This window comes from Pezoporus occidentalis, unplaced genomic scaffold, assembly GCF_034315485.1.
Source record: "Pezoporus occidentalis ecotype Australia unplaced genomic scaffold, CSIRO_AGI_Poc_V1 ctg18, whole genome shotgun sequence".
Lineage (NCBI taxonomy): Eukaryota > Metazoa > Chordata > Aves > Psittaciformes > Psittacidae > Pezoporus > Pezoporus occidentalis.
Genome location: NW_026913640.1, coordinates 668,782 through 687,609, shown reverse-complemented (window position 1 = coordinate 687,609; position 18,828 = coordinate 668,782). Strand labels below are relative to the sequence as shown.

The 18,828-nt window shown below is 38.6% G+C and overlaps 1 protein-coding gene across 4 annotated transcripts in view; it reads right to left on the bottom strand.

Moving 5' to 3' along the window:
* The window catches only part of FREM2 (FRAS1 related extracellular matrix 2), a 123,047-nt gene that overhangs the window by 19,023 nt on the left and 85,196 nt on the right, over positions 1-18,828 (bottom strand). For 2 of the 4 annotated variants that reach the window (XM_062614986.1, XM_062614987.1), the window contains exons 8-16: positions 18,520-18,729; positions 18,073-18,270; positions 17,266-17,430; positions 17,006-17,188; positions 12,143-12,273; positions 11,535-11,693; positions 10,370-10,673; positions 7,742-7,870; positions 6,807-7,138 (exon numbers count right to left, since the gene is read on the bottom strand). In XM_062614986.1, the coding sequence (XP_062470970.1) occupies positions 6,807-7,138; positions 7,742-7,870; positions 10,370-10,673; positions 11,535-11,693; positions 12,143-12,273; positions 17,006-17,188; positions 17,266-17,430; positions 18,073-18,270; positions 18,520-18,729 (1,811 nt within the window). Of the gene's footprint in view, positions 1-6,806; positions 7,139-7,741; positions 7,871-10,369; positions 10,674-11,030; positions 11,149-11,534; positions 11,694-11,882; positions 12,056-12,142; positions 12,274-17,005; positions 17,189-17,265; positions 17,431-18,072; positions 18,271-18,519; positions 18,730-18,828 lie in introns of those variants that run through there. The other 2 variants (XM_062614988.1, XM_062614989.1) reach the window with 2 other exon arrangements.

The following is an 18,828-nucleotide window of genomic DNA, read 5'->3' as shown; positions in this document are numbered from 1 at the left end:
TTTCTAACCCTTGGTGTGGTGGCATTCAACAAGAATAGTGAGGCAGTGAAATCCTATTAGTTTTTCAGTTAAGTTTACTAGTGCTGGAACCACATTATATAGAGTATTAAGGACAGTGATCCACAACCCCCCTTCCAGCTCAGTATTGTCTGCCACCTCAAGTAAAAGAACACAAACTTCTTTCAAAGCTTTTCTTGATTTTCAAGTACAAGGTATCAGGGCCTCTTCACATACACTGTACATAAAGCAATTCATTAATGGGGTTTCTAAGACACTTTCTAGGGTTTTCTTGCCTCCTTTCAATGACAGAATAGTGTTAGTGAGATCAGCTCATTTGCACTGGTGAAAATGTAGTAGTAGGATCCCTTCTGGGGCAGATCTGCCTGAAACACTGCTTTGTCATACATTACCACTGCTCTGTAGGTAAATCTGAAACCATGGTGCCAAAGAATTGTCTCCGTTTCTAGAACCCTAGAATTTAGAAGGTTCTTGTCTTTTGGCAAAATCCATGAGAGATGTGTGGGCAACAGGCTGACTGCCCCAGCCTGGGAATTTATTTGTGTACTTATGAAAGTCTACATGCTTTCATCAGTATAGCTTCCCTTATGTGAGATTCATGGCATGTAAGGAGAGAAAGGAGTTCTTGCTAAACCAGCTGATTGAGTTTCTGTGCACACAAACCATTCTTCAGGCACTCATGGATTTGCAGGTGTGGAGGAAAACCTACAATACTGATAGCCAGACAATCACTGAATAGTTTTCTCTCTCCTAACAGTAAATTAAAACATACAAACCCCTCTCATTTCTTGCTGGGAAGGAAAATGCCACAAGGAGAATAGTACACTTTGGGAGGTAGAAAGGAAAAATCACAGGACTATATGCTATATGAAATACAGAGGATCTTTTTGACACAATAAAAAAATAAAGAAGAAATTAACTGCAGAGGAAAACTGAGTCAGTAAGTGAGCAGACCCTCCAACAAATGAATTGATGGAATGTGTTACGCAGATGGAGGAGTCTTACTTCTCTAGCCCTCTTAATAATGCCATTTAGGCGAACTTGAGAAAACATTCTTTCCATTGAGTTATCTTTATTTTACAGCACTGCCTGCAAAGCCTATTGGAAGTAGCCAGCTGTTCATATTCTATCTCAATATGACATGATGAAACCAAAGTGGTAACTTAGAGCTGTGTAAGTGTAGAATCAGTTTAAGTGCTGTGGAGAGACAGAACAGGTGCATTATGTATCTATGTATCCTATGCACAGGAGATGTTAACAGTTGTACGGACAAAATTATATTCATTGATTTTAAACAATAATAAGTGGGTGTGACTTTTAGCCTTGTGATACCAGGAGAGAAATACAGACTACAGCTACACCTTAGCTGAGCTGGGGAAATTGTCGAATACTCTGTAACAGTGCCAGTCCTGGAGAATCTGGGAAAACAGAAGACAAAAATTCTTCCAAGTGGGGAGCAGATTCTTGCAGTTAATGTAGGGAAAAATGTAGATCACAAATCAAAGCGCATCTCAAAATTCATTTGTGTGAGGAAAGAACACGATTTACACCGGACAGTGGTATAAGAAGTAGAGTTTCATATATTTTCTTTGCAAGATAAATTATCACAGAGCATAAGGTCTGTTTTTGAATGTTGACAATTCCCATTTCAGACTTTAGGAAATACTAATGGTAGTTTCTATAGGTTTCTTTTGTTCCCTTTTCTGATGCAAACTGCCAAACTTCATTAAGTAACACCCCCAAGCCCCCAATTAGTTTGAAAATCTGTCATGTAACACGTAAGAATATTTACAACATAAAAAAAATATTTCCAGTTAAGGCTTTGGGATCTGGACTCTGTTCTACATTTATATTATGTTTTGTTTATCTGGCCTACATTTCCAGAAGGCAGAGTTAGGCAGTTTTTTGCATGTGCACACTGTATGTAGGTACTGATAAAACCAGAATCAGAAACTAGAAATAACACAAGTTCATGTTTTCTATTGTATATGCCAATGAAATAAACTTTTCCTAAAAACTGTATTTTTGCCTTCTAAACTGTCCTGAGCCTCATATTCTGTTGTATTTACTTGTTCTGTCTGTGAATCTGAGTCACACAAGATTAACAACGTTATCAATTAACTGTTTACACAATACCAATATGGTAAAGCTAAGATCTGGCCCCAAGAAGGCATGTAGCCAGGTAGATCACAGGTGAAACGTAAAGCAGGTTTCTTTAAAGAAGTCTGAATGGAGAGGAGAACGCAATGCAGCTTTGAAATGCCAGCTCCTTGAAAAAAGTTAACGTCTGACTTTGCTACACAGCTGGTGCATTAACTTTACAGTGGAGTTTTTTCTTCACAGTGCTCACAAAATGCATGTGTTTGCAGCTGGAGAAAAAGGGTTTGGCTATTAGTAAGCTTCCATGTCAAGAGAATACAAGCTGCAGGGTTCTCTTAAACTTGACTGTGGCAGCTGAACAGAACATAAAAATAAGAAAATGGACATTTCTGTCTATTTCCATTTTACAGATCTAGTGAGATTTTCAGAAGAGCTGACTTTTCCCCTTAAAGTATGATTTTTGTAAAACTAGAACTATTAAAGCTGGAAGGATACTGTTTCAGTGTAATAAAAACTGTGAGCTGCCTCGTAGAAGCTGTGGAAACACACTGGTAATTTAAAAATTTGCTTTCCAATGGGATTTTCAAACATCCAGTGCCGTAACGTGTAGCATAAATGTGAACTGAACGTATTGGAAGAATGATGTTTTCAGCTGTGTCCAGAAATAACCGCTTTCATTAGAGAGCAAACTAAACTGATCAACTACTCAAATAAAGTAGCTTCAAGGTCTCGAGCTGTACATTTAAGTATTTTAATATATGTTCTTCACCTTCTTGTTTCTGTCAAAGAATTGCTTAATTAGTTCTTGTTAATAATTTGTTTTTAAATGGCAATTTCCTTACTTCCCTATGCCAAGTCTGGCAAGAGACTGCGACTAGAGAAAGCAACATCCACATATAGATACTTGGCCAGAACCACACAGAAGCCTTCAGGTGCCAAATTGTATGGCTAAAGCAGGTAAAACAGAAGGAAATGAGATCAAATGATACTTAACACGCTATCAAATAAGTCTAGCCCAACACTTCAATATATACTTTAATAAAGTATGGTCGTTTGCTTGGTTTTCACTATTGCCTTTTTTAATTCTGTTTCATGAATATCTGGCATTGTTCTAGCACATGTGTCTTGAGAACTTGAGATGTCTGCAGTACTTGACATGTCCCCATGAAGTAAAGTCTAATAACCTTTATTAATTACCTGGAAATACAGGAAGACAGCCCTCAGGTAGGTGAGTTCCATATTTTTAAGACATATACATTTTTAAAGACAGATACTGAAATTTAGCCTTATTGCAGGTTGGCCAAAAGAAAACTGTTGCTGCTAATTATAAAATCTTACTTTAACTTTAACCAAAACAGAACTATAATACAAAAGAACTAGCTCAATTTAAAGAGGACTAGGTCTTTATTTTTAAATATACATTCTTTAAGCTGCACATCTAAATCCATATTTAGATACCTAAGTGCCTGATTTCTCAGATGTGGTGAATAAGGACAGACCCCAGGAACAAAGCATCAAGCTGGATACTGAAAAGAGTGCTGCATCTAACTCACACAGGATTTGCTCATGCACAGAGTAATTGAGAAAGAGAACGGGTCACAAGCAAAAGGCCTCAAAGGGAGCAAAAAAAAAAAAAACAACCAATAACTAAGACCTTCTCTGTATGTATTATGACAGTTCATGAGTTCATGGGAACTGGCTAAGACAGCTGCAGCTTGCAGTAAAGTATGAGCACTGCTACACCAGCTGCAGGTCTCTGAACTCACTTCTTGTTGACTGAAGCTCTTCCCCTAGCATAGGAAGAGCACCCATAAAGTGGAGGTCCACATCACACAATATATTGACAGTTTCTTTTGTGAAATATCTTTCTCTGAGTTGACAGTGCTGTCTTTGTTTGACCATACAGGTACCTGAGATTTAGAATCAAGAAAAATAATTTTGAGCTTAAAGATCTAGCCAAAATATCTGGTAAATTAAAGCTATTAAATTTGCAATGGTAGCAGGATGTCATAAGAGTGGGGTTTTTAATATATCTGTTCTGTCTGTATATTAGAACTTAAGCTTCCTTTGCATACTAAAAAACCATGGTGAAAACCATAGCTGCCAGCTTTACTGTCACAGAGGAGGATTATTAATTGTTCACTGAAGGAGAAAAAAACAACAATGGTGACAACCACAGAGACAGGGCACTGACTGCCTCCCCTCTCAGCTGGAGGGGGTCATGTGAAGATAAAGACCAAACCTGGAGAAGAATTAAATGGAGGTGGGGAAACAGGGAAGGCAGTGAAGCGCATACTGGCTTCAGGGCAATGCTTTGCTGCTAGAAGTAATTCAGCTTGATATTTCACTTAACACACTGTAACCTTTTAGCCATAACCTACAAGACGCTAAAGGATGACTTCAGCTGCAGTTTAATGGCTCTCATAGCTCACATTCATCTCTTTCTGCTTTTAAACGAATGATCTTACCTAAAGTACATAACACTTCTAGAGCTTAAAGCAAGTAGAACTATCTTTCTTGGTCACATTACCATTTATACATGTCCTTCACAATCGAATATGAGGTCTTTTTATTTACTAAAATATAGTAATAGTGCTTATTTTCTCCTCTGTTTACATGCATATAGACATATTTAGGTTTTATTTAGACACACGTTTGCCTAAACCAGCTATTCAAGCTTTTCTGTAAAGGATGCAAAAGTATATAAAATGGAAAGGGCTCATATCAAGTCTTCCTTTTCACTGTGGCAGAAGTGGCTTGCATAGCTCACAGGATCGGAGTTGCAGCTGCTTGGCAGCTGTGTGTGCTTATATGCTTATGATTGTGTGTGTGGGAAATAATATACGGCTGCATATTGCATGGGCATAAAGAGATAGTAAAAGGAATGATGAGTTGAAGACATTAAATAATTTCTAGAACAGTGAAGACTGCTGTCATTTTTATCTTGTGGGAATGTGTAAGGTTTACATCCCACACATGCATGCCTTCCCTCTGAGAGGTACACGGTTTCAGTGGAATGCACCTGTAGGAGGATCTGCTTGTAGCCGAGGGGCAACCCCAAGCAGATGCACCAACAGAGAGCTTCCAGAATCAAGACAGAGATCTTGAACTGGTCACTATAACAAACAGGAGTCAGAACTTATGATAGAGCACTGAGATGACAGATCCACCACAGACTTTGTATCTAAGAGGGACAGAAGCTCCATTTTGTTATCGTCTTATAATTTACAGAATATATAATCTCTAGTTAAAGGGGTAAAATGTTAGGAAGTTAACCGAGGTCTAAAGAGAGCCTGGTGCAATTTCTTGCATGATCACCTGTGGACACTCACACAGGAAGGTGGACTTTAGGTGTGTAAGTATAAAAGAGAAAAAGAATTTAAAAACAGAGAGAAAAACTTATCTGATTAGCTAGCTATATGTCCCTTGACACCTATGCTTTTAGCAGTAGAATAGCTTTGCTGTTGCACATGCCCATAGGTTCCTTTCAACAATGATACACTTTTCTTATCTGTTAAGGCCTCATATCATTTGGGACTGACAAAAATAAGAATTTGTGTATATAAGTATACTGAGGTCTGATAAGAAGGGTCCTTGGCAAAATGAACATCTGTTACAAAGTTGAGAAATTATGGCCATTTCACAGTGGCCTCATCCTCTCCACATTGGCTTCAAAGAGAGCCAGGAAAGTGATGTATCTTTACCACACAGGTATGATGCCATGGATAGACTTCTCTGAAATGAGGTACTGAATTTACAGTCTTTCTTCCAGCCTGTATGATTATTCCCAAAAAAGATTTTTCTGTGTCATAAAGGATTGATCTTCATAGCTTTTGTACTTTAGAGCCTGAGTGGGATCAGACAGTAGTTAATATAAGGGATTAGCATCACTATCACTGCACCAGAAGAAAATCTTTTTGCTTCCACATTATTATGGATTTCTAGAAATAATTCTCCGAAGGACACCTGAAGATGTCCTCAGTCTCTTTGTTTTAACTCCCAACCACTTTCACAGGTCTGTTCTTCAGACATTCTGTATTGGCAGTTTCTCTTTGCTTCCTGATCAAGGAATTTTTTGCTGAGTAATGCGAGACTACTGTGCTGTCTGCACTGACTGGTCTTGTTACCCAGTGAGCAAGAGCTGAGCAGAGGCAAGCACCTGGTAGGACATTGCAGTCAGTTGTTATCAGCAAGAAGGGTCTTCACAATTTTTTTTAAACTCTTTTTAAAGATACACCATGATTAATAGTAATTCAGTGTATTTCTGTATCTATATATATGTGTGTATATATATATATATCCCAATAGTATAAATATGGTAAAACCAATCCTTTAGGCTTTTATTCTAAGAAAAGACTAAGGTGGCTCACTATACAGTAAAAGTTGGATTGATTTGTCCTAAAATACTTCAAAATTTTATTGGGAGAAAATCACAGTAAATTTCCTTCAGACTAAATTATTCTCTTAACTTCAATCAGACACAAATTTCACATATAGCCTATTAACATTTAATGAATATTAATAGCTTTAAGAAACAAACTAACTTTGGGGGAAGTCCAAGAAAGAAAAAACAACTACTTTTCAACTAAATTAATTCTAAACCCACTTATTTCTATAGGCATAGACACATTATCAAGGAAACGTTTCACTGTAAGAACATAGTAAAAAATCAAGTTACAGCCTCATACCTGTCCATCTGTCCCAATGGTGCCTCCACAATCTGTGAGGAGCTCAGACATGTCATAATAGCTAACAAACTCCCATAAACAGGCTTCCAGATTCAGATTGCGGTAGAAGCGCAAGGTATTAAATCCTCTAATTATTGGGCTGTACTGATACGGAATGGTCTCTCCAATCACATCTGGATTTTTGGTAGCATCAGTTAAGAAACCATGGTGGGTCTTCACTTCTGTGTAATCCAACAGGTTGGAGCATTTATGGTTTCCGACTCTAGTTCCATCAGGGCTAAGTGTCAGCTCAAAGTTGGAGAGTTCTCTTGTAGAAATAACAGGCAGCATGCCTAAAAAACATTAATTTGTAGCACTATAACTAAATTTCACTGTTCAGAGCTGCTTAATTTAGCCAAAGTTTGTCAAACACTAAGCAAGCTATGCAGTGATTCTGTATTTTGCACATACAGCAATTAACGGACTTTAGAATTCAGAGAAAGTTGATAAGCTATGTGTGCATGAGACTTCTCCACAATAATTGTGTCTTTGTAATATGAATGCCAAATATAACATTTCTAAATCTGCAACATAATTTTCAGTCAGGATTTGTGATAATTTTCAGAGACACATAGTAATTAAATGGCTTTATGTCTTTTCATAAATAAATTCTTCTTTGATATATCTGTATGCGTTTCAAAGGAGTTTTATAAAGTGTAGACTTAGCCAAACTTCTGTAAACTATGCAATTAATCTGAAAACAGTCTTCAGATCAAAGACTATGCATTAACACAGTATGTTATGCACCTTGTTGCAAACTGCACTTGTACATATATCAAGCTCTTCTCTGGTCCCACATGGCTATTTAAAATAACATGACCAATAAAATAGCTCAAATAACAGCTTGTTTTATGAATTCTCTCAACTCCACAGTTGATTAGCTGATTATATCATACCATCAATATGTGGCATTGTGACTGTCAATTTGATAAAGTTGGCATAAGGATCTTCTGGGCCAGTATACCGCAATTTGGCAGAGAAGGGTTCTGCTCCAACTACTCCTGACACACGAGGCTGACAAAGACCTGATGGAAAAAAGAGAAAATAACTTTATTTTATGTCCAGAGGTTATAATCTATACTTTCCTTTGCACTATTTTTAGATGTACTTTTTCTCACTGTACAAGTTCCCAAAACAAGGAGAATTTTCTTCAACAACAGGTAAACCCTTTTCAGCAGCATTTACCAGAGGTTTGAAAAGGAATTAATGCAAAAGAGGATTCAAATAGAAATCATCCAGATCAACTGGACCACATTTTCAGAAACAGGTGATGATACTGCACCTGTACGTTTTCAGTTGCATGTATCAAGCATGCTTGCAAAGTCAGTGTCAAGTGCCATACTTTCTTACAGAGATTCTCAGAGGCATACACTTTAATTCCTCCCACCCTCTTAAGCACATACATAGCTTTACAAAAGATACCTGATCAGTGTTCAGCTTGTTTTGGCCCAGGATTGGGATTTGGACCTATACATAGCTTCACAGAAATCCATGAGCCTCCTGTTTCATTAGTGACCAAAATGTAGAATTTTGTAGAATAATTGTGTCAAAGGATGTTTAGAAATACCATACTCAAAGTAAAGGCAGCTTCAAAGTCAGATCAAGTTGCTCAAGGCCTTGTTCAGTTGAATTTTTAATTTCTCCAAGAAAGAAGAATTTATAACATTTTGGCAATCCTTTCCAGTGTTATTTCAACCTGTTCCAGTATTATTTCAACCTGTTCCAGTATTAGTCCTGGTTTGTAGGACCAGATTAGGCTTGCAATAATATGATCTGATATATATGCAACTTCTGGTTGCATAGTTCAATGTAGAAGCATCTGCATTCTGGCCACAAGAATCATAGCACATTGACATGTGATGGCCAAAGAAACCAGCAGACGTGGAAAATCACCAGTTTCCTTCACCCATGTTCTGCTCTTTGCCTGTCTGTGAGGGATTACAAGAAAGAGAATGCAGGGCTCTCCTCCTGGAGAATTTATCAGTTTTGGTGGGCCTCATCTGTCTCAACACTTCAAGTTGGAAACTTCTGGCATGATGAAAAATAAATTCTATTCTGCAAACAATAGCTTTGTTTGTTTGTTTTTCTTAAATGCAAGAAAGATGTACTAAAGAGGCTAAATACATTTTTTTTTTTGCACAATCTGACTTCTGAGAATTTGGTCTATGCACTGGAGGTAAAGCATCTTCAAAGCTCAAAATACACTGGATTTTGGCAGGTTGCTTTGAGCATTGCACTTTTTTCAAAATAGCATCTAATAATTTCCTTTTTATTGTACATGATCTTCAGTGTTGTTGACTTTCGCATCATAAATTAGCTTTGGTACTGGAAGCAATATATGCATGACAATTAAGTCCTGAGCCTGAGTTAATTAGCCTTGTCCTTTTTGGCTTGTAGGATTCCTGATAGCACAAACAAAGGCAACTTGAGTCTACAGTCAAAATGTGGAATAAAGGACAGGAATATAATAAATAGAAAATCCATCCATTAAGCTCATTAAAGCCCCAACTTAGTTGGAAATAAAATGTTAACAATATTTAGTTGGAAAGGCCAAGGAAATTAAAATTATGTTTCAGATGAAAAATCATGTAATTTATCAACTGTAAGATCTCACAAAACCCAGAAGACTTAATGTACATATAAAAGCAGCAGAGATGACACAAAGAACGTAAAACGGCAGCAAAAGGGTAATAAAATACAATGGTCTGTAATTGCTGATTACTCATTCTCCACGTTATACAATAAACAAAAGTATCTGTGACTTCTACTACAAAATAGCATATGCTATCAGACTGTACTTTGTGCATATCAGTTCTTCACCTCTGCTTCACAACATTACTCAGTAAGAGTTTCATGAAAAGAGTTGGCTGGGCAAAGGAAGCAAATTGCAGTAACTGCTGGCTGAGGGAATGCAGCAACAATTCAGTACTGATTTGGTATCAGACAATCAGAGAGAGACAAAGATGGAATCAGAAAAAGAAGGCTAAATATTATGAATACCTCAACCATGAAAAGATTTGTCTATGCCCTGTTATCGGACATCAGACCTTAGTCAAGGAAGACACTGAGTATCAGGAGTCCAGTGACTGAGGCCAGTGAGGCCTGAATGCCAAATGGAGCTTTTCTTCTGGCTAGGCATTCGCAAGAGCACTCCCACATGGGTTCTCCAGTGTCTAACAGGAGCTGAGATTGTACTGCAAGGTTACTACAGTTGAATTCAAAATTCAAGAGAAACAAGGCTTCATTAATGCCAGTGCACATTATATACTGTTCTACTGAACATGCAAGTTTGCTATGTGGTTAATAATTCAAGGATGTGGGCAACTACCAAAGTTAAAAAACATTTTCTTTTTACAATTCCCTACTGTGCTAAGAAGAAAGTGTTTGCACAATCTCTATGGACAACAGAAGAAAAGCCAAGATGGTAATGTTAAAACAGCTGGTTATGTAATCAAATTTTGTTATGATAGAATCTGGGATCAAAAAGAGGTCTGGGGGTTTTGCAATAGGTAATGATGCCTTACCTTCTGATGTGCTTATAGTTACAATAGGGCTCATAAGCTCAAGACCCTCATTCCCATCTGAATTCACAGCACGAGCCGCACACTGGACTCGAGAACCAGCTTGGAAGTAAATGGAGTCAAGTGTAATCATCTTGGAGGAAGTAAAGAAGGTATCAAAGTCAATCTCCTTCATGGGGCTAGTCACACCATCAGGACCAGTGGGTGCGCTTACAAGCCACCGGTATTGTGTCAGAGTATTATTGATGTTCTCACTGGCACATATAGAACCAGTCTTGTCAAAGTCTTCATATTTAGGATTACAAGCCTGCAGAACAAGATATGTTAACAATTTACTGCTTTCATGGCACAAGAATTTTAATTTATCAAGATCACAAAGCTCAACAACAACATAGAACTGACAACCCCAGCAAATCTCTTAAGAAATCACTTTATTTTGACACTGACACTTTAAGCATGCTTGTGGTAGATTAAAAGGCAGGTCTAATTATTCTTAATGAAATAAAAATACTATTTTAAATTATGGTTTATGGGTGAAATTCTAACAGAGTTACGAAGGCACAAACTACAGTTCCACATGCTGCTTTAACTTGAATTTTGCACTTTGGTCTAATTCTGCAAATATACTTTGCATTTCAAGATTTCTCTTTTGTTGTTGTTGTTATTGATTTCTATTTGGGAGATACATTCAACATATGATCCATTCCTGTGTGAAAGGAATGGTGTGAGAAACAAGCCAAAGACACAGATGGACCAAAACCTTCTTCATGCAAAGCTTTCAGCTGCAAAATTACAATGAAAGAAGCCTGTGGTACTTCAACTCATCTTCCAGTCTGTGTCACTTATTAAAAACAATGGCTTATTGGTTATCTCTAGTGATTTTAACTCTGCAAATTAAGATAATGCAGGTAATAGTGAGATCATGCAATCATAGACATAGTGTGAGCATCAAACTGTTCTTAGTGATGAAGAAGCAAAATATCTTTCTGTGCTTTTTGTCCTACTGAAAATTGATTAATTATCCAGACAAACTAGATTAGCTCTTGTGACAGTTCTAGCTTGAACTCACCTGTGGCTCACAACAATATGGACTGATACTGGGTGCCTAAAATCCACTGAGCAAAAATCATATACTAAATTTGTTCCATCTTTCCACAGAGATACTCACTGTGATACAGACAACAGGATAGCCGGCTATGGGACTGGTTTTGTCTTTGGCTCTAGAAGTATCATCATATATCAAAAGGGATGCAACTTGAGGGACAGAGGGAAAGGTGACATCTGCCATGCTGTTTATTTCTTCAATGTAAACAATGGCCTTGGCTGTCTGGCAATGAAAAGGCAGAAATGGTTCTCTGTGAACATTTAAATAAACAAAGGGATTCAAAATGGACCTTGATCAGGTGTAACCTTTAAAATATTGTCCCAAAAGAAGTTCTAAAACCTCAATAGGATGAGCTATTGAGAAAGGATTGAGGCACTGGAAAACATAAAGCAGACTACAAAAGCAAGAGTAAAAATTACTTTCTTTCTTTTCACAACACTGAAGATACCAAACCCTTTAACCTTGGGTCCCAGCTTTCTTGAATCATGCCTTGCCAACAAACTCTTTTGGGTAGGTGCTACTCTATCAGCTGTGCTGATCCTCTTTGTCTTTTAAAATACAAGCCAAGATGGCATGTATAAACCCTAAAAGAAGAGCAAAGCTATAGGCCAGAAACCAAGAAGTATTGTTTATAAAATTTTGCTGTTGAGTACTTTGCATGAGTTTGTTACCTGTATTTCTGCAACCATGTTCTCATCAGGCTTCAGGTGAACAGTGAAGGCTTCTCTCATCTCTCTCACTCCATCAAAGAGAACTTCAATCTCCACAAAATGCTGTGTTTCACCCTCCTTAAACTCAATTTCTAAAAACATAATGAGACATTTAAAAAATAAATCTGTTGTTCATAACAAGCTATAATTCTAGACCTAGACAGGAGAGATGGCAGTTAATACTTCCTTTTCAAATTACAGATGTTCATGTATTTAGTTTAACCTATTTGATGCTAAAATAATAATAATTAATAGTGGTGGATACATGTTGAACTCACTGAAAATGAGGCATAATAATCATCAAAAGATATTTGAAAAGACCAAGATTAAGTCTAAAGCAACTTAGTATTTTGAAAATGCTCTGGGACTAATTATTACATAAATGTTGGCAACATACGTGTATGACCAAAAGAGCGAAGAATTCTAAATAAAAAGTATTACCAGGTTTTAATCAAAGAAAATGCATTTTAATAAATGGTATATGCCAAAAATAAGGCACAAAGCTAGAGCTACACAAAAAGTACTGTATTTTGAAAAGCACTCTCTGAAAAAAACTTTGGAGGTCATGGCGAACAAGAAGTTCAACCTCAGCTGACTTCTTGGGTTTACATGGCAAGGTTTTGGTACTGGGGGGGTCTGTAGGGGTGGCTTCTGTGAGAAGCTGCTAGAAGCTTCTCCCATGTCTGACAGACCAGTGACAGACAGCTCCATGATGCACCCACCCCTGAGAGGGAACGAGAGTCAGAGACATGTGATGAACTGACCATAACCCCCATTTCCCATCCCCCTGTGCTTAGGGGGAAGAGGTAGAGGAATTTGGGAGTGAAATTTATCCCGGGAAGAAGGGAGGGGTGGGGGAAGGGGTTTTAAAATCTGGTTTTATTTCACATTATCCTATTCTGATTCGATTGGTAATAAGTAAAATTTATTTTCCCAAGTTAAGTCTGTTTTGCCTGTGATGGCGAATGCTGAGTGACACATTGTCTTTGCCTTGACTCATAAGCCTTTCATCACATTTTCTCTCACTTGTCCAGATGAGAAGGGGAGTGATAGAGTGGCTTGGTGAGTGCCTGGCATCCAGCCAAGGTCAACCCATCACACTGATAGAGTTAGAAGAGTACTGTCATTCTTTGATGCATTTACTAAAGGAAGAAGTACAGAAAATATTTTACATTTGTGTGTGGAATGGATGAGAGTGATCCTAAAATAGTAGGTACATTTCTACTATATTTTTTTTTACAGGATTTGAAATTAACTGAAGATGGCACAAAAATGACCAACAGAAATTAAGGACCAGAAGAAAGAAAAAAACAGACTTACAGAAAGCTATGTTCTGATTAGTATATTGAAACACCATAATAAACAAAAAATACCAGGTACTAAAAGAGCTCTGCACTTTAAAGGGACAGGTAAAACAATCAGCAGTGGATGACAGTTGAATTATATATGAGAAATAAGGACAGAAAAGTGAAGCAAAATGCTATGAAACACTCATCCTCTCTGGTGCCTTCAAACCAAGACTGGATGCCCTTTCTGGAGGATATATATTCTCTAACCAAAAGTTATTTGGTTCAGTACAGAAGTAAATGGGGGAAACTCGGAGAAACTTGCAATCCACAGTGAGTCTGATTAAGTGATCTAATTACCCTTTAGCCTTAAATGTTATTAAGCCATGAAAATATTCCTTATGGTAATAAGCATGCTATGGGAGAGCTAAGACTTTTACTGAATTTCAGTTTGTCCCACTTCCTTCAGATAATCCAGTTTGTACCCATGGCTGAATAGGCAGGCTGCCTGAACCCACAGATGTTCTGAAATCTGTGGGGAAACCCAGTAGATCACAGACCTTTCTCAAAGGCTTCTGGGCACAGGCCTAGAGCCTCTTCTACAGCAGTAGCATGTTTCCATTAAAAACTCTGCCTCCATGTCTTGTCAGTGCACAGCAGGGAGAGCGTAAGCAAGGCAATGCGTATAGGTTAATATATATAGAAGAAGTATTAGCTGGCACTAAAAATTCCTGCTTTTTTCAGGAGGAAAGAGCAAAACTCCCAAATGCAGGAGGCAAAGTGACTGAAATTAGCAAGTTTTGGGTTGACAATTTTCTTATTGGTAACAATTTTTCTCTTCTAATATCGCTAGTGAAATGACTCTTCTTCTGTGCAATTTGGAGATAGCCCAATGTTGTTGCTGGATGTTCAAAAATAAGTCCTATCAGTTGGACTGGACACCAGAATAGAATCACAGAATCATAGAACAGTCAGGACCTTAAGATCATCTAGTTCCGACCTGCCTGCCATGGGCAGGGACACCTCACACTAAACCATGTCACCCAAGGCTCTGCCCAACAAGGACTTGAATACTGCCAGGGATGGAGCATTCACAGCTCCCCTGAGCAACCCATTCCAGTACTTCACCACCCTCACAGAAAAAAACTTCTTCCTCATACGTAATCTGAACTTTCCCTTTTAAGTTTGCACGTATTACCCCTTATCCTATCACTATAGTCCCAAACGAAGAGTCTGTCTCCAGCATCCCTATAGGCCCCCTTCAGATACTGGAAGGCTGCTGCAAGGTCTCCATGCAGCATTCTCTTCTCCAAGCTCAAGAGCCCCAACTTTTTCAGCCTATCTTCATATGGGAGGTGCTCAAGCCCCCTGATCATCCTCATGGCCCTTCTCTGGACTTGTTCCAACAGTTCCATGTCCTTTTTATGTTGAGGACTCCAGAACTGCACACAATACTCCAGGTGAGGTCTCACAAGAGCAGAGTAGAGGGGCAGGGTCACCTCCTTCGACCTGCTGGTCACGCTCCTTTTGATGCAGCCCAGGATACGGTTGGCTTTCTGGGCTGTGAGCGCACACTGAAGCCGGCTCATGTTCATTTTCTCATCAACCAACACCCCCAAGTCCTTCTCCACAGGGCTGCTCTCAATCTCTTGTCTGCCCAACCTGTAGCTGTGCCTGGGATTGCTCCGACCCGGGTGTAGGACCTTGCACTTGGCATGGTTAAACTTCATGAGGTTGGCATCAGCCCACCTCACAAGTGTGTCAAGGTCCCTCTGGATGGCATTCCTTCCCTCCAGGGTATCAACCGAACCACACAGCTTGGTGTCATCGGCAAACTTTCTGAGGGTGCACTCAATCCCGCTGTCCATGTCACCGATGAAGATGTTAAACAAGACTGGTCCCAACACCGATCCCTGAGGGACACCACTCGTTACTGGTCTCCAGCCAGACATTGAGCCATTGACCACAAATCTTTGCATCCAGCCATCCAGCCAGATCTTTATCCACCGAGTGGTCCACCTATCAAATTGATGTCTCTCCAATTTAGAGACAAGGATGTCATGTGGGACGGTGTTGAATGCTTTGGGGGCCTACATTGTCCCTACTCTGTTTTTTATCTGCTATGTTTTATCCGCTATGTTTTATCTGCTCTGCTCTTGTGAGAACTCACTTGGAGTATTGTGTGCAGTTCTGGTGTCCTCAATATAAAAAGGACATGGAACTGTTGGAACAAGTCCAGAGGAGGGCCACGAGGATGATCAGGGGACTGGAGCACCTCCTGTATGAAGATAGGCTGAGAAAGTTGGGGCTGTTCAGCCTGGAGAAGAGAAGGCTGCATAGAGACCTCAGAGCAGCCTTCCAGTATCTAAAGGGGAGCTATAGGGATGCTGGGGAGGGACTATTCATTAGAGACTGCAATGATAGGACAAGGGGTAATGGGTTAAAACTTAAAAAGGGGAAGTTTAGATTGGATATAAGAAGGAAATTCTTTCCTGTTAGGGTGGTGAGGCACTGGAATAGGTTGCCCAGGGAGGTTGTGAATGCTCCATCCCTGGCAGTGTTCAAGACCAGGCTGGACGAGGCCTTGGGCGATATGATTTAGTGTAAGGTGTCCCTGCCCACGGCAGGGGGGTTGGAACTAGATGATCTTAAGGTCCTTTCCAACCCTAATTATTCTATGATTCTATGTACCTATGTACCTATAGAAGCCCTTCCTGTTATCTTTAACATCCGTAGCCAAGTTTAATTCTAACTGGGCCTTAGCTTTCCTAACTTGGTCTCTAGCTTCCTGGGCAGCATCCCTGTATTCTTTCCAGGAAGAAATAGTTTATCCAAGACTGAAAACACTCCAGCAATTAATGATTAATCTTAAAAGACACATTAGTATCATGTATCACCACAAATTTCATATGAAAAAAATTCACAGTGCTACAAACTCAGTCATTTACTGAACCATTTGGGTGGGCTATTTAATGGAAAGAAGTTTATCAGCTAAGAAATTTCTCATTCTGTTACACAATTTTTCTCCGCATTCATTAGTAGTAAGAAGCAGCATGTAGTGAACTGCAGATATATAAAGAAAAATTGATTATTATGAAAGTAGAAAAATAAAAAGAAATAAACATTAATTCCTACAGAAAGCAAAAGCCATTTGCTTAATGAACTGCTTGAGAAACAACTATACAATCATATCCTATGAGCGGATGCTTCTACAGAGTAATGGTGTTACATTTTGCAAATGTTACAAAGGTGGCACTCACACATTTCTTCCACAGTTAACTTGAGCTGCAGATGTTTTTAAAGGAGCCACAATTATTTTGTAAATATCTTCACTGATATCTAGTATACAAAGAGGAATTTGGCATGGCGTACCACATGGGATAATGCCCATACTGAATTTGTATGGCAAAACGGATGTAGTTGCAAAGTATTCTATTCATAGTTATTTCATCTTTCAGATATTTTGTTATAGTCATGAATATATAGTCATAGAATAAAAGCAAATGGTAGGATGTTAAAATCATCTGAATGATCCTACCTTCTGATATAGGGTGATAGTCTTCTCCAGAAGTAGCAGATCCATCCTTTGTATGAACTCTTACAACAGAAACCTTTGAAGTGTCTCCCAGACGAAGCACTGGGATTTTTACAACTGCTACTTGCCTTGTGTCCTTTGGTTCACTCACACTAAATTTGGTCTCACCAAACTTAATAATAGACTCTGTAAGTAGAAGAAAAATGTTTTTAGAGTGCACAAACAGACTTCCAGAAGCCAGTAATAACAAAATAATTTCTTACTGTCTGCATCATCCTGAATCTTTATCAGCGTCTCATTTTGTTCACCAATAGAGGCACCAAAGGAAGAATCACTTCTTGGAGTGCCAAGAACCAAACGTAGTTCTTCCTCTTCTTCATGGAAAGTATCATCCATAAGCACCAATATGCAAGGCTTCTCAGTTTCACCTGCAATAATTCTGAAGGTAATATCATGCAGAACCTAGCTGTTCTTTGCTCTATTACAGCACTTCTCTCCAAACTCAAGGAACCACAGGCTGCTTCTGCTGGTGAAAGCATCTACCTTGACATTGTATAAGTTAATGAGTAATAATAATAGTGAAAGCAGAATTAGTAATCATTACCTTTTCACTGAAATTCATTGAAGTGGAATCCCCCATTTTGGGACTTTTCTAAGACAAGTTTCTATTTCAGTGTGAGTTAAATGTATTTACCAGAAATCTGCTTAACAAAGAGCAGAGCTTCTGAAGTTTCTTTTTTGACAGCAGGTTGTGCTTCTGATATTGTGTTACGGTGAGCCTGCTTTTGCTACCAAAAAGATCCTGGCACTCAGGCTGAATCTATATGAAGATATGTTCCTTTGGTTCCTATTGGTTATCCCTCTAGGTCAGACGTGAAGCAAAAAGAGACATCATTTTTGTGCACTCTGCCCATTGTATATTGAAAAGGCTTGGTTTTCCAGAGTGGTCCTTTTGTCACGACTTTACAAGAAGACACAATTAAAACAAAACAAAACAAACAGACAGAGCAAAGCAAAATGAAACAAAACATGGTAGACAAAAGGCTTCTAAAATCAGACCAAAAGCTTACCAGGAAGGAATGTGATGATGGAACTGTCAGTATTAGGACGTTCTACAAAGTCCATCATTACTTGAGCTGAGCCTTGCCTTGTATAGCATCTCACAGTGGATGTGTATCGGATGTCCCCACTCCTATATATCATGGCAGAAATCTGTCCATCATTTTCATTGCCTATATATACAGATTCTTTAAACTGCATCTTAGGTACTGGGCAGAAAAACATGAAAAAGCATGTGTAAAGTACAACTGAAAAAGTTATCATATCTCCCTGCTACTATTTCAAATTTAGGTAAACCACAGTGCACTAGATATATAATATAAACAGGTAGACAACAAATTACATAACACATCAACTGTAGCTGAAACATGTAGACTCACTGGCTTCACTGTGATTCAAACGGATAAGTGCTATCCCCTGCATAAATGTGAAAAGGTAAAAAAAAAAAGATTACTCACAGTCAGACACTGAGTCATTAATGAAGATGGTGGCCTTGCTGGGTTCTCCAAGGGCAGCATTCATGGGCATCCTTAGCACAAGCTCAAACTTCTCAGTTCCTTCTAACACTGGCTGTCCAAGGTCATCCATAATTACCACACGAAATGTCTGCATATTGACTCCAGGGGAAAAATCCAAATTACGACTGATGCCTACATAATCTACTCCAGCTACCAACAGAAAAAAGGTAAACCATATCAAATTAATAAACAGAATTACATGTAATGAAAAATAAAAATACCTATCATTAGGCAGTCAATTGTAGGTGA